The sequence below is a fragment of the Bombus vancouverensis genome, chromosome 15, assembly GCF_051014615.1.
Source record: "Bombus vancouverensis nearcticus chromosome 15, iyBomVanc1_principal, whole genome shotgun sequence".
Taxonomy (NCBI): Eukaryota; Metazoa; Arthropoda; class Insecta; order Hymenoptera; family Apidae; genus Bombus; species Bombus vancouverensis.
The window spans coordinates 11,926,139-11,940,943 of record NC_134925.1 but is presented as its reverse complement, the minus strand read 5'-3'; the positions used below and the strand labels follow the sequence as shown (position 1 = coordinate 11,940,943).

At 40.9% G+C, this 14,805-nt stretch overlaps 1 protein-coding gene across 9 annotated transcripts in view; it reads left to right on the top strand.

The window, feature by feature from the left end:
- bru3 (CUGBP Elav-like family member bruno 3) overlaps positions 1-14,195 on the top strand; it is a 586,628-nt gene extending 572,433 nt beyond the window's left edge. For 6 of the 9 annotated variants that reach the window (XM_076624916.1, XM_033341227.2, XM_033341233.2 and 3 more), the window contains 6 exons: positions 410-577; positions 1,257-1,358; positions 4,921-4,998; positions 9,884-10,042; positions 11,805-11,989; positions 12,241-14,195. In XM_076624916.1, coding sequence (XP_076481031.1) covers positions 410-577; positions 1,257-1,358; positions 4,921-4,998; positions 9,884-10,042; positions 11,805-11,932 — 635 coding nt within the window. In that variant the 3' untranslated portion in view covers positions 11,933-11,989; positions 12,241-14,195. The remainder of the gene's footprint in view (positions 1-409; positions 578-1,256; positions 1,359-4,920; positions 4,999-9,883; positions 10,043-11,804; positions 11,990-12,240) is intronic. The other 3 variants (XM_076624913.1, XM_076624915.1, XM_076624914.1) reach the window with 3 other exon arrangements.
- Positions 14,196-14,805: the final 610 nt, after the last annotated feature.

Sequence of the window (14,805 nt, the reverse complement as noted above, 5' to 3'; positions counted from 1 at the left end):
GGTAGACGTTAAGCAGATACCGAGATAGCGATCTTCGGTCCGGATTACCGATCTAATCATCCTAAGAAAACAGTCAGTCGATTTGCTCAGAGGCCGGATCATTAACTCGTGGAACAGTATTCTACCGTGAGTCGTTATTAGCTCTAAAATCGGATCAATATTCCGGCAATCTGCAGATCATACGGACCCTCAAACGCGACGCGAGGCATACGGATCATCCGCAAACTCGATCTGACGTCCTTCCAATTATACAGTATATACCGTAAATATATACCGTAAATCGGTTGACAGGATGTACAGAGAGGGCAACTAGCTAAGCATGATCATTGCCGATCCGATGTCGCGCGTCGGGAGGGTGACTGAGGTCGGTGTTGTAAGAGCAAGAGGGTAACCGGTGTGTACTGATCAGGTTTGCTCGTAGGTACCGGTACAGGGCAGCCGGTTAACGGGGCGATACCGTCGTTACCATCGCCAACGATGCCCAATTTCAACATGGCTGCACAAACACCGAATGGTCAACCAGCAGGTTCGGATCCTGGTGTCTACACCAACGGGATACCGCAGACCTATCCGGGACGTGAGTATCAACTCAGGCGCAGTGTGCCGCCCCTGCGCAATGCTCGGCCAATCGACGCTGGACTTTATTATTTTGCCTTTGCTATGAGAACCGAGTAACCTCGCCCTAGACACGTACCACATTACCTCGATTCTTTCTCCCCGAGTGGGAAAAAATCTTTCCCATTCTCTTTTTCTTCGCTATTTCACGTGGACGCTGCAGCGAACGTCGTATACGCGAATGTTAAGTATCGGACTTTAGTTGCGAGAATTTTGAACACGCGCGTACATATTTTATCGACGATTAATAGTAATTATTAGTAATGCTCCTTCTAAAGGAACTGGTTTCCATATTTGTAGTAAAGCCATACGAATATATTGATCGGAAGGTAAATTTTGAAACGATATTCCTACAAAGGACTTACGTACGCAAGCGTTAAGATCACCTCGCGTAAATATAACACGGCTATACACTTTGATGCGCTTCTCGATGCAAAACGAAAGTTAACGTAACGTTGAAATCTTAGAATCGGTATCCGAATTTCCCATTTCGCCTTACGCATACCTGTAGAATCAGATTAAGCTAACGAGGGATCCAAGAATACGCGATACCGTGCGATATCGATTGGTCAGTACGTATTGCGACAGGGGCCCTAGACATAGGTCCGTCCTCGATAAGAGCTGAGCTTACTGAAGTGTAGATGCCCTCCATCTGTCCATTCCAGCACAAGGGCTGCCCAATGGGGAGGCGGCACTCCAGCATGCCGCCGCGTATCCTGGAATGCAACCCTACCCCGGTGTCGGTAAGTTTTTTCTTCCCCATTTACTTTTTCCCTTCGTCTTATCGAGAATTCCGTCAAGCCTTCGTATCTGCAAAGAGTTTTCACGGAACTTTAGCGAACGCATTTCATAGTGTGCTTTTTCGATAACAGCACGAAGCTCAAAGCTAGCCTCGAAACAGCGATCCAAATCGGATTCTGTAACGAGTTTTTTGACCGAAAGAAAAGAAAAGGAAAAGATCGAATGAAAATTATCGCGTTGCCTATTCAACTCGAGATATTATTCGAAAATGTTATTACTTATATGCATGATCCAAGCTTTCGTTTCTCCATGAATACGATACTTTCAGCGATGCAATCGGGAAAACGCGATCCTACCGTGGAAGTCTCGGAAAACGGTAATTCTGTTCGTTGTTAGATGTACTTTCAGCTTTTTCAACGAGAGCGTACATTAAGTGGACGATATTTTACGTCGAATTAATTATTCGGTGAACGATTTCCATGTTTTCAAAGGACGTCTCATTAGGGGAAACAGATTCTAAAGACGCAAGAGCAAATGAATCGGAACGTTCGGTTTTAATATGCTTTTATCCGAGCACTCGAGCACTTAACTCTGAAAAATTCGATTCCGCTGGTCGCGTTTCTGGCTGTTGCATGTAACTATGGTCGCATGTGTACATTTATATACGTATATAATACAAAAATGTATATAAATATATATATACACATGCACATATCTATACACATGTAAAAGAGCACAAATGTTTCATCGTTATCATTATGATCATACGTGTATATTATAACATATAAGCATATTATATAGACGTGTCGCGTCATCGTGTCGTTATATAACGCTTCTGGTGTGCTGCTACAGTGTATCTTCGATGTTATTTTATATAGGCGTCGTGTACATTATATATTGTTAACTCTTAAGCGCATCATGTATCGTGCATGTTCATTAAAACGCAGACAACACGCCGACATGTAATCGGCTAGGATGTCGAAGAACCGAACGATGTTACATCAAAGTGCGATACACCGGCAGGAATCATAATCCAATAACCAACATCAAAATGGACGATTCCGTTTCAGTCTAATCAGCGTGTCGACACGACGTATAACTATACTTCGATTCGTTCCGCTCACCGTTAGCAATTAACACAGGGGTTTGATGAATTCTCTGTCCCAATGGTTAAATTAATAACGGAGCATTCGAATTGCTGTTTCACCAGCACCAAGTTTCATGAGCGCGCGTCATTATCGACTGCAAAGCAGCGAAAAACCCGCAAAAATTCGTCGTCCTAACAAATATTTTAGTAGGAATGTACGCGTCGAAAATCTGTGCGGAATCGTACAGTGAAAGTTCGCCATATTCTTTTAATTTACAAGACTAAATGCCCAATTAAAATTCTAAAAGTCTTTCTTTTTTTCGTTTTATCCTCGTAACGTGCAAAATTTAGACGAATTGCTCGGTTTTTTAGTGGTTGTAGAAATAGACAGGTACAGCGTACACTATACGTAGTTTTGTACAAGTTTCCCCTACGTTGTCCGTCATCCCGTATTCTTTTTCGTTTGGTCGTCTATTAGCATCGGGGAGAGACCCCCTTTTTCTACCCATGTATCTTTCCTGTCTCTATACGTGCACGCGGAATTGGCAGAAATTCATCAAATTTGAGGTATAACGTCCGTACGCGGAGACCGCGCTGGTTTCCCGTGTTTGCCAAAGACTCAAAAATAGGATATTCTTTTTCTGTGTATTTTCGTCCAGTGTACACAGGCCGTGGAGATCAGCGAGTGGAAAAAAAGCAATCCGAAATATCGTGTGTCCCTCTATCCGGGCGAATGGTAACCGACGTATGATGGCGTATTTATTTCATACGCCAAACGTCGGACCATCGTTGGACCGAAACCTCCGGTAACGTCAATCGGAATATATTAAAGCAATGTTTGCACGGAAATAATTAATTTCCAAGCGAAAATTTACCTCTTCTGATCTGAGAGCGAACGACCAAACCCCTTCGCTCCGCCCCCGCTGACCATCCCTCTCTACGTTTATCCGTCACAAACAAATATCAATCGCGCGCGTTTTAAATATTTGCCAAGGTATAATTAATGCCGTTATAATTGCTTTTCTCTAATATCATGCGGTAAAGTGCTCGTTTATCCATTGCAACCTACAACTTCAACGCGTATTTATGCGATATAAATGTGCCTGATCGAGAGTATCTCGAAAAGTTTCATAACAGCGTACGTAATCTCGAATATTCTACGATTTTTCTTTGCCCGCCTAAGAAACTCGATGGTAGAACAACGATAGAATAAAGTTCTACGACTGAATTTTACTCGAAGTAAGGTTCTACGAGTGAAATCGTTGGTTAGTCAATTATTGTACAGCTAGGCCCTGTTCCTTCCGTCGATATTTCCTTCAACGTCGTTGCGTTCTAAACGTTGATTTAAACTGGCCGTTAGTTACGCACACGTATAGTTTTGATAGTCGCGATATGCGTACTCGGCGAATAATGAGGCCGGACAGAACGGGTAACGGGACTTTGAAGCGATATCGCGTGACAGTTAATGTCGGTAATATCGGATAGGAGCGTTGCAAAATACAAAAGTATCGTGTTAAAAGTCGTGGAACGATGAGAACGTTGAGGGTCGAATATCGTTGTAGTGGAAAACACCGCAACGAACGCGGCTAGACGCTTTAATGGAAAAGAGACTTGCTCGTCTAGTGACTTTTTTTCGTTTACTTTCGAGTTCACCTGACGGTCCGAGACTCTTCTCATTAATTCGACGAACCATGGCCATAATTTCGCAAAGTATCGCGTTCAGTTTTCTCTTTTGGTTTTCCGTGTTTCTGCTGAATTAAACGCAGTGTTTTCATTGTTCATCCACGTTTGTTACGAACGAATTATAAACCGTTCTACCATAATTATTTCTCGACTCGCTGCTGACGACAATGCAATTTCGCATTAACTCGATTGACGTTGACCATGCAGTTTACCTTTTATTAATGTTGCTGCTTGTTACATTTACGCTGTTGTATTTCCTGGAATTATAATTCGTTGTCACAGCATACATAGGGTATACGAGTTAATCTTTGATCTCCAAAAATATTCAACATCTTTGTCCGGCCTGGGTCGACTTGAAAAATAATTGGCCGCGTGTTAAGCTCAAATACCAACAAACGAAAATTATCGTTTGACATTCTAATCCGAATCGTACGTCAAAGCAGATAGGAGCTTCAAAATGATTAACGTCCACGTTCCAAAGTATAATCTACAAATGCGAATTATTCGATGTAAACGTTTTTTGCGCATCATCGTATGATCTAACGTTGTTATAAAATCGTTTTGTCTTTCTTATTTTATCGGATTCGAGCAGTCGCATGGGAAACGTAAATCACTATGTGAGAAATCGAAAGGTCTCCAACGCAACATAATTTTACTTTTATTTTACACGAAAACACTGATGGCCACGAGAAGCTGTGTTTTATGGAAACGAAATAGGAACGATAAGAACAGCATGCACTACGTGTATAGATGTGGACACATCATGATGTATTTGTTATTTGTTACTGTCGCAGCTTATCCCGCCGTCTACGGCCAGTTTCCTCAAGCTATTCCTCAGCCGATGACCGCCGTGGCACCCACGCAGAGGGAAGGTAAGTAGAAAACACTCATCAACGTCTAACTGTTGACTGTAAACACGAATGATTGTAGTCCTAAGATTGTAGATCCAGCTCCCAAATGTCCAGACACGAGTTTATCCTTCGTTGTTAAGTCGTACAAGGTATACCATTGATTACTACGGGTGGTTTCTTTTTACATCTGTTGAAGTACGTAAAAATCTCGCTCTACCAAGAGATCTTTCTCTGCGAAATCTCTCGAATAAAGTTCTCTAATACTTTACAAAAGAACGTGATTTGTCAGTAACGACTGATCGTAACGAGATAACGAGCAAGCATCGAAAGGAGCCAATAACGCGGTTACATTTCTTTTGGTAAGAAGCTCGGAAAAATGAACGCGTTCTTTTTAATTCGACCATGTATGGTTGCGGTCATTTTTAGTTTAATCATAGCGATAAAGATGAAGGATGACTTACAACCGTTCGCGAACTTTCATGGAACCGTTATATTTTGGCCCGTCGATACTGCGAGAATAGTCGGGTTTCTCCGCTATGGAAGCTGCACAAGACAGGTCTCCTCGGTCGCATCGTGTTTCGTCCGTTAATTACTGACAAGATAACGAAAGAATGAACTTTCAACATCTCGTGTCCGTGAATTTGCGTCGTGTCTTTCGCCTGCCCGACTAATCCTAGCAGCGTTCGCTCCGTTTTCTCGACGACAGGGACCGAGGGGCAACGCATTAATTAAGTCAATTGACTCGAATTGAATGCGCAAGATTAATCGAAATCGATGTCGTCGCAAGAAAGGACAGACGAAAGAGCAGATCATTCGTCAACGTTATCTATAGGAATGAGAGAAAAAAAAAGAACGAAGAAAACGAGTGAGGATTAAAGATGGCGGATAAGCGGCAGAAAAGAAAGAGAGGGTAGGGTGAGCCGAGCCAGCGCCTAATTGCAATTAACAACTCGCCATTATTAGAATATACGACGCCTAACAATGAGATAATGCAAATAAAACGAAAGTTTTAATTACTTTGCCGTTACGCCTGCCGGCGATCCGTTGTTACATTGTAGGATAATGGGAAGTTTACCGCGACAGCGTTGCCCCTCCCACGCTTCCAGGCCTCCTCGATATCCCTATTTTCTGCTCTCTTCCAGCGCCGCTTTTCGCCTGCTTTTCCGAACGCACAGTATCTCGTTGATACATTCTCGTAACATGTTATCATGAGATACATTTTATCGTTTTACACATTCGCTACTATGAAAATTACCACATAACGTTCCGAATAAAGAGTTCTTACTATCAATCGTAAAAGCGCTCGTATTTTATGTAAATGCGTTACTTAGCGATAATATTAATTTAATGTAGTAATAATAAATTTTGCAAATAACTTTATGCAGAGCAGTTTTATTATAATATTTTACTTTTAGATACAGACTAGAGAGCAAAGATTAAGTGGAAATTTGAACATCATCGTTCAAAATACTCGAGGCAAAAAATACTTATCAGGGCGAATGTGTCGCGTATATCGAAGTTAATTTCGCTGTACGATCGTTCTAAATCCGATTTCGATTTATTTACTTCTGAAACAAGTGACGTGGATGTTGAAATTAAAAGAGAGCGGCAACCTATCCTAATGGAAGCAGACGTGACGGCGACATCAGAAGAACGATATCGTTTATTCTGTCATCATTGCATGACATCGTTATCAATTTTATACTTAGTGTCGCTTCGTTCCTCATTTTTGCTTCTTTAGTATGTTCTTAATGTATTATACGTCTCATAAGGTGTTCTCGGTGTTCGTACCTCTCTCTTCTCGTAAACAATAGTTGTACCACGATATTCTGAGCGTTTCGTGAAAGCTCTACGTTCATTCTTTATATACATAGATGGGTATACATCGGTGTGTTTTCGTTGTACTCAATGTAATTATTCCTAGCTGTGTTCGGTGTTGCGCTGTCAACCAACAATGATCTTTGCTTTCTTATAACGATCAATCGTACATCTTGTTATATGTATATGGACTGTGCACTTATTACGGGTGTTGATCGATATTCGATATCGTTACATAGCTAAATACCATCATCACGTATATCAATTCTCTGTAATAGATACCGAATTTTAAATTTTGAGTTATGAAATTCTTTATCTTCGATCGTTGTAAAGGTGTTCGGGCACTCTGAACATTTGTATGAAAAAACGTATATGCCCCTTTCGTTGGACATTTAGTTGTGCACACGTTTGTATAAATACGAAAATACATAAAATATTAATGGCTACTCTGCATACATTTGTAAGCTCGAATCACTCGGATAAAAATATGTGCGAAAGAATGCCGTTCGAAGAAAAAAATGTTCAAACAGTGGAATATCAGGTTCAGTGGATACTCATCTTAACGCTTTAGTCTGCTCGTAGATACTACTTCTCTCCCTCGGGTTTGGGGGAGGTGTTGCTTTCATTAAATTCGCGTGCACGTCCCGCGCGTGGGCCAATTAGAGAGTCGAAAACCAATTTCAGAATCAACGATCGCATGGCACGACGACGTGGTTAAATTTATGGCTCGTTCTTCGTGATTCCGGCGTCCACCGCAATTCCTCCTCCATTCTCCCCTTCGTCGGAACCGGAAACCCGTCGACACCGGCTCTAATTTGGGTTTCACGTGACAACTACGATCGAGTTATTACCGAGACGAAGTCGGTGCTCGCGAAAAAGAGAACATTTCCCGTTCTTCGTGTAAACCACGAGACACGTTCAAACGATGTAGATATAGAGTTTATCTCTACTTTCCTTAAACTTCGCGCAACAGTACGACACTCGCTAAACCTGTATCGCGATAAACGAATTTTCATCGGAGAATTATTTCTAGAACTTAAATCCGTTCGAGGTAGCTTCTTCTATTTGTAAAACTCAATATTTTTATATTTTATCCGTTTCGTAATTATGCTTTTTCCTGCTGTAATTACGTGCAATAAAGCTTTGAAAGCTCCTAGAAATTGTAGTTGAATACGAACATTCGAAACGAGATGCTAAAATTTTGTAAAATATTCTGTCTCTCGAATTATTTGTACGTCAATTTTCACGAATACGCGGAAACGACAATGTTACGTCATTCTTCAAATTTTAATCCCTCGCTCGATATACGTACCTATTCATTCATCGTTGAAACCGATTAACCATCGTCGTCGTAATAATACATTGATTCCACGTGTATCTCCATCGGTTCGTTGTTTCCGTTAATCCGACATTTTCCACTTCACCCTATACTTTAAACAGATTCTACAATTATTTCTCTAATTTCATAGGAAACTTTCTCTAGAATCACGACAGAATTAATCTCTGAAGCAGTTGTAAAAGTCAGTCGACCGCCGATAGTCATTTAGAAAGCAATAGAAAGAGCTATAATTGACTAAGAACTATGAAATGAACGAGACCCGTGATCGTTCGCGGAACTGGAAACGGACAATTGCACTCTCTTGTGGTAATTCGACACGGTAACGTTCGTTCGTAAAGGTGTAGAAGTGACAGAAGGGCGAATCTCGGCGAGGAACGAACGAGTCGCGATGAGTAGCATCCTAAAAGTTGAGTGGCAGCCATCTCATTACTTAAATGCGTCCGTTAGCTGAGAGAAGCGCAGGCCAAAAGAGCTGAAGTTTCCATGGTCATAATCGCCGCTAATTGACGTCGGAGTTATAAAGTTCAGTGAAATTAGCTAAATCCGTATTTGGACTCTCGTTATTCCGACCCTTACTTTGCTTCTTCCGTTGGACTTTCCTCCACGGACGTATTAATCGTCGGTGTCTTTATATCTTTTGCGGCTGACATAAAGTAACAAGAGAATTTTTCGTTATCCGACGAAAGCTCTACAATCTAATTGGAGAAGGAATTGCGTATCATTTCAAACTTTAATGAAATTTCACGAATACGTACGATGATTCGTCATCGTTAATTGACGGAGGACTTTTGTGAAAGTTGGGTTAAAAATGAGAGAATGAATTGTCTAGAAAGCTGAAGATAAGGCATTGGCTCGACAAAATTTTACCGAGGAAATTTATATAGTTGCTTCGTCATTGGTGAAAAGCGTTATTGTTTTTTTTTTTTTTTCTCGAAAAGAAACAACACGTTATCTAGCGAATTTTTACGTAACCTATCTTACTCATTCACTTTCGTACTTGTATCACGAATATTAAACTTCGTAGTAATAAGACGACGGATTAACATGTCTGGCAATCTCATGCAAAGTGTCGCACCATCGTAATCAGTATCATCACTGTCACCACACTCCTTACATCCCATTTGCATTCATTAAAAAATACCCTTCACCTCGCTCGTCATTGTGTTGTGAATCCCAGTGTTGTGTGTTTGTATATTTGAAAGTATAAATACTCAACGTTACTTGAACCGCGAAAAAGCTCATTGCCGTAACAGACATCATCGTGACATTCTAATCATTACTCTCTTCGTCGGCAATCACGCACCTCTATTCCTTCGTTCAATCCATTCCCTTCATCTCCCGTCTCATCTTCCTCCCCTCCCTTCTTTATTTCAGTTGAATTTCACTTTCTTTGCGTTTCGTTTAATGCCCCTATCCGAAGATCCCCTGTCACGTGATTCATTAAAAAAGAAAAAGAATATTCACCATGTGCAAATCGTCCTTCACATTTCCGTGCGACGAGAGAGAAATCAGATTGTCATCGAGAAACGATCACGAATCTTCATCTTCATTCATCAAAAACGCATCCAGACGAGAATCGGGAAGAACGAGAAGAGAGCAATGTGTGCATACTCGCTGACGCGAGGTGGCTCTCCTGTCGCGTCGAAATCATTATGTTGCGAAGAACGAAACTCATCCAGAACTAACATTTTAACTTGAGTATTATACTTCAAGTTTAGATGTTTAGATGTGCTCTGATTTATATGGTAGGATGCTCTATCTCAGGACCTGAAGGCTGCAACCTATTCATCTACCACCTGCCTCAGGAGTTTGGAGATGGTGAGCTCATGCAGATGTTCATCCCCTTTGGCAACGTCATATCGTCCAAGGTTTTCATCGATCGGGCCACCAACCAGAGCAAATGCTTCGGTAAGTGTGTCATTTCCACAAAACACGCGAAGAGTGGCCCACGGAAGAGAGAAACAAAATACCGTTGAACAGCTAGACGGTTCGATGGTGATATCTTCCAAAGGTAGGACGGTTTGGTAAAGTCTCGGCAATATCGATACCGATCACTTGGACAAAGGATCAAAGTCGCACAACGAAGGCGAACGTTCGTAAAATCATTTTTATAAGTTGGTAGTAATTACCAGCGATAAGCGCGCTTTTAACGATCTCTTAAAAATCCAACAGGTTCATTTTTATTTCGTATCGTATCGAACGGTATTCGAATAAGACGTTGTGTTCGCAACATATTTGTATAAAAGTATTCGATCCATCTCTGTAGGTATAAAAAATTAATGTGCATTTTACAAGTCCATGAGACGAAAATTCTTCATTAAATATGAATACACGTCCGACTGTGACTCGAATGAAACTAGGTAGTCCTTTTGGTTAATCAGAAGGGATTGAAACAAAAGCGCTGAAAAACGTACCAGTGGTAGCTTTGATTAATTGTACCTTGAAAGGATGCTGAAATATGAGTGCAGATAATTGGACGGATATATTCGCTGATATTCCTCTTAGTCTATTCATTCGTAACTAGCGCGATTAATATTTTTCTGCCTATCGCTGCCGATTATTATGGCCTATACAGCCGGATGAATTTCATCGTTGAAAGGACAGTGGTCGTTATATTCTCGGTTTCGTTGTGTGTCGTTCTGCGTGTAATTATCGAGACATTGATGAAAAAGGCACGTCCAAAGTGAACATATCGTTCATTCACGATGCATACTTTGATATCGACGTTGTGATCAACTTCCGTGAAAGAAGTTCTACAACGTAACGAAAAAAGAGGAATGAAAATGCTTCGAGCATTATAATCTACATAGACGCGTATATGTACGTTTTTGCGTGTAACGCGATTCGTCTGTAATCGTACGATATAAATAACGACGCACGATATTATTTTCTTGGAATTCAACGGAAGAGAGAATTTTGGGGGAAGAAAACGGTAAAGGGATACTTTTTCATCGAACAAGGGTTAAAGCCTCTTCAGTCACCTAGTAAAAGTAATTTACGAACTCCGAGTAAAAGCGGTGGTCGCCGAGCGATGAAGAGCCGCGATTGGTCAGGCAGTAGGCCGCCATGATGGCAAAACTAAAATTGGATCGGGGCTAATGGTCAAAATTGGCTTAAACTGGGAGGGCCCTGATGACCTTTCAGCGGCGCTTCTGTTGTTAAGAGCTTCGTTATCGTGCACCTTCTCTCTTTCCCTCTCCCTTTCTCTTATTCTCGATAAAACTTTGATGATAGTACCGAGGTCCCTTCGCAGAAAACTTTTTATTCCTCGCGGCGAATCAGCTAATCTAAATCACTGGTTAGCCAGCGAGTACCCTTTTGCGATAATCAGATGCCCTCAGGTGTCGATATTCAACTTCCCGTTTTCATCGTAAGTCGAAAAATATCGTAACTAATTTCTTTTAATCTCAATTCAAGAACAATTTCAGGTCAGCCGTTGCGGTGGAAAGATTCTCGTATTATGGTTGGGATATAATCGATATTTCTAGCTGTATTACCTCGATACAGAATTTTGTCCTATTTTCCGAAATAAAGTCTTTTTTTAACGAAAGATTTTTTTTATTAAAAGGACGTGTTCAACTTGTTACTAATCTTTTAAACTATTAAATGTCAATAACGCGTAAATATTCTGTTTTATCGATTAAAATAATTGACGATTCGGTTCTTTCAGGTTTCGTGTCGTTCGATAATCCAGCGAGCGCACAGACAGCGATTCAAGCGATGAATGGCTTCCAGATAGGGATGAAGCGTTTAAAAGTCCAGTTAAAGAGGCCCAAGGACGCAAGCCGGCCATACTAACCAAAGTCCTAGCTTAGAGAAACTGGACGATACGCACCCTACATCATAACCCACAGAGTAAGTTTGAAGAAAGTTCCCGAATAATGAAATACATCCTCCTTGGAAATTTCCAGTTCTATTTCGTATTTGATCAAAAGACGAATCCAGTAATTTTTATATAGTTGCCTCAGTGTGCCAAGTATAAATAATCGTTAGTGGTATCGCTATCGATATTCAGATTGTTAGATTTTAGACTGATAGATTACCGTAAAAAGATCCTCATAATGTATCGACGATGGTTAAATAGTATGGACCCTTTCTAATTACAGATGTCGTACAAGAACACGGGCTTATTGAACGCTCGACGATCAGAAGTGATGAGTTTGAATCACCGTTACAACGCTCTCCACTATAATAATCTAGTATACTAGTTAGATAATTTAATTAGAGTATAAAAATTAGAAGTCAGTAGATTGACTTCGCCGGCAGCCACGCGGCGAGGACGAAGAGGCAGGCTGATGCTAATGAAACATTGGATGTCCAGCACTGAACCCAGTCCGAGAAACCAAACGCGAGTAGGATTCACGCTTCAAACGATTTCTCGGATGCTCGGATACGACAAATTCTTTACTAAGAACGGAGAACACGTCGATCTTTTTCATCCAGTTCTTTCTATTTTCCTACATCTTATTCTATTTTATACATTTTTCCGTTCTTCACTCTCGATCCCTACTGCCAAACGAGGATTCGTATCGAGATACGAACGATTATTCGATACGCGTCTTACAACAAGACATTCTAATCCTAATACGATTTTGAAGATCCGATCATCCGGGAAGTAGTAGATATCGAGAGCCTAGAGCCTCTCGACCAGGTTATCGTTCCGACGACACACTATCTCCTATATAGTTTGATAATCACGGTGAACGTTCAAGACGGGTGACTTTCCAGCACTAACCAAAGAATACTCTTAGTTCCTGACGAAACGGCATGGCGATTGTAGCCGACCGACTGTTGAAAAAAGTTAACTATTACTGCGATTCGACCCATACAATACCAAAGAAAGTACCTCTTCAGATTCTCTAGAAAACAAGAAATACAGTGTGTGTATCGGTTGAATTCCTTATTCGTTTACGAACAACTTTGCCAATTTTCATTTGAAAACGCAGTTAAACCGTCGAATCCGTTTGGATGTCGTGTGTTCGGTATGCGAACGCGTCATCACCGTATTATACGTACCACGTATATAGCAACGTCGTTAGGATCGTTTACTATGTTTAGTGGTATTCGGGCAGGACCGACGGCACAGTGCTCGCGGTCTCTCCTAACGCAAATTTGTCAATCACGTATACAGGGTGCTCGTCTCACGCAACGTCTAGAAAGAAGAACAAATTTCTAAAACGAAAACTACGAATCCGAACATGGAACACGCATTTACATACATTTACACTGGTATATATACAAACGACGCACATACACGCGCGGACACACGCACACGTGCACAACACGCGCATACAGCTCACACATCACGCATCTACTTACACACGTATCTACATGTATGAATCAGTGCCGACCCAACATTCGCGGGTTATCGGTTCTTCTTACGTTAAGATTATCAAAGGCGTAGGTATGTACGTCGCGCCGTAGATTTTATATACGAGACAATTTAAAGGGATCGTTAGTGCCGTGTCAAAGTGAAGTCATTTCGAAGTCCGGTCGTCCGCGCCACGGCGCTCGTTCACCCAACGTAGTATTTATTATTATTATTACCCCTTTATCATCATCGTCATTATTATATTACGATCATCATTATTAAGAGTACGATTAGATCGTTAAGCGAAAAGTGCGAACGAATTTCCGGCCGAAATTATATCCATCGGGGTTCCTTTTTTAACGAAGGATCGTTCAACCTGATCACATTACGCTTCGCGATCCAAAAAAGATCGGGATCCTGTTGTTGTTCATTCTCATGGCTCGACGATTCATAAAATCGTTCTTGTTTGACTGACCGGTCACGCATCGCCCGAGAAATGTCAACCAGGCTGTGATTATCCAAACAAAACAAAAGTAACAAAAGGGTGAAAACTACTACGATCACGACGACGACGACGTTAACAAGATCGAGTCCATCTCGCGCAGAATGTTTCTGTCCATTCGATAATAGGGGAGAGAGAGGAGGAAACGCGGAAGAAATAGTAGATCGTCTGAACCAGCTGAACGCAATGAGCTTTACTTTTTTATTTTATTTACCTAGTCTACGTCTAGTCATTTTTATACTCGGCATAATGGTGGGAGGGGGGGGGAGGGGCGAGAATAATTTACGCGTTTTCTCATAAAATATTTATTTACTATTTGCCTTAATTTTAAGACGTAATTTTCGCGTAAAGCGATGTATAGATTTTCTTTTCTAAACCAAAGTGACTATTTAAACGAATCTATTTAGGTAATGAAGTATTTATTGTTCCGAAAGGTTTCCAGGTAAACCAAGTGCAATTTCATTTTAGAATAATTTCGCTAACGACACGCTGAGGATATAATTTCTTTATTTTATCGGAGTACGTTGTTCCTGAGAATTTGCGACCAAACACGTCGCGTTTTACGTATCAAATTTATTTTATACGACAAATATCTCGAATATACGCGCGTATATATTGATATTTGGGCATTGTTTTCGAACGTATTGTTCCTTGTTTGTTTTCGTTAGCCTTTCTTGTTATCACGATTCAGTTTTATACCTCATTACGAACGATTAGGGAGATTTTAAGGGATTGTTTGCACCGGGCAAATCGAACAGTACAGCAGGCAGCAAGTACTTACATTGGTATGAGTTCACAAAATTTGTGGCTACCGATGTGATTAGCAACGGACGATATTCATGTGAACATTGAATATTT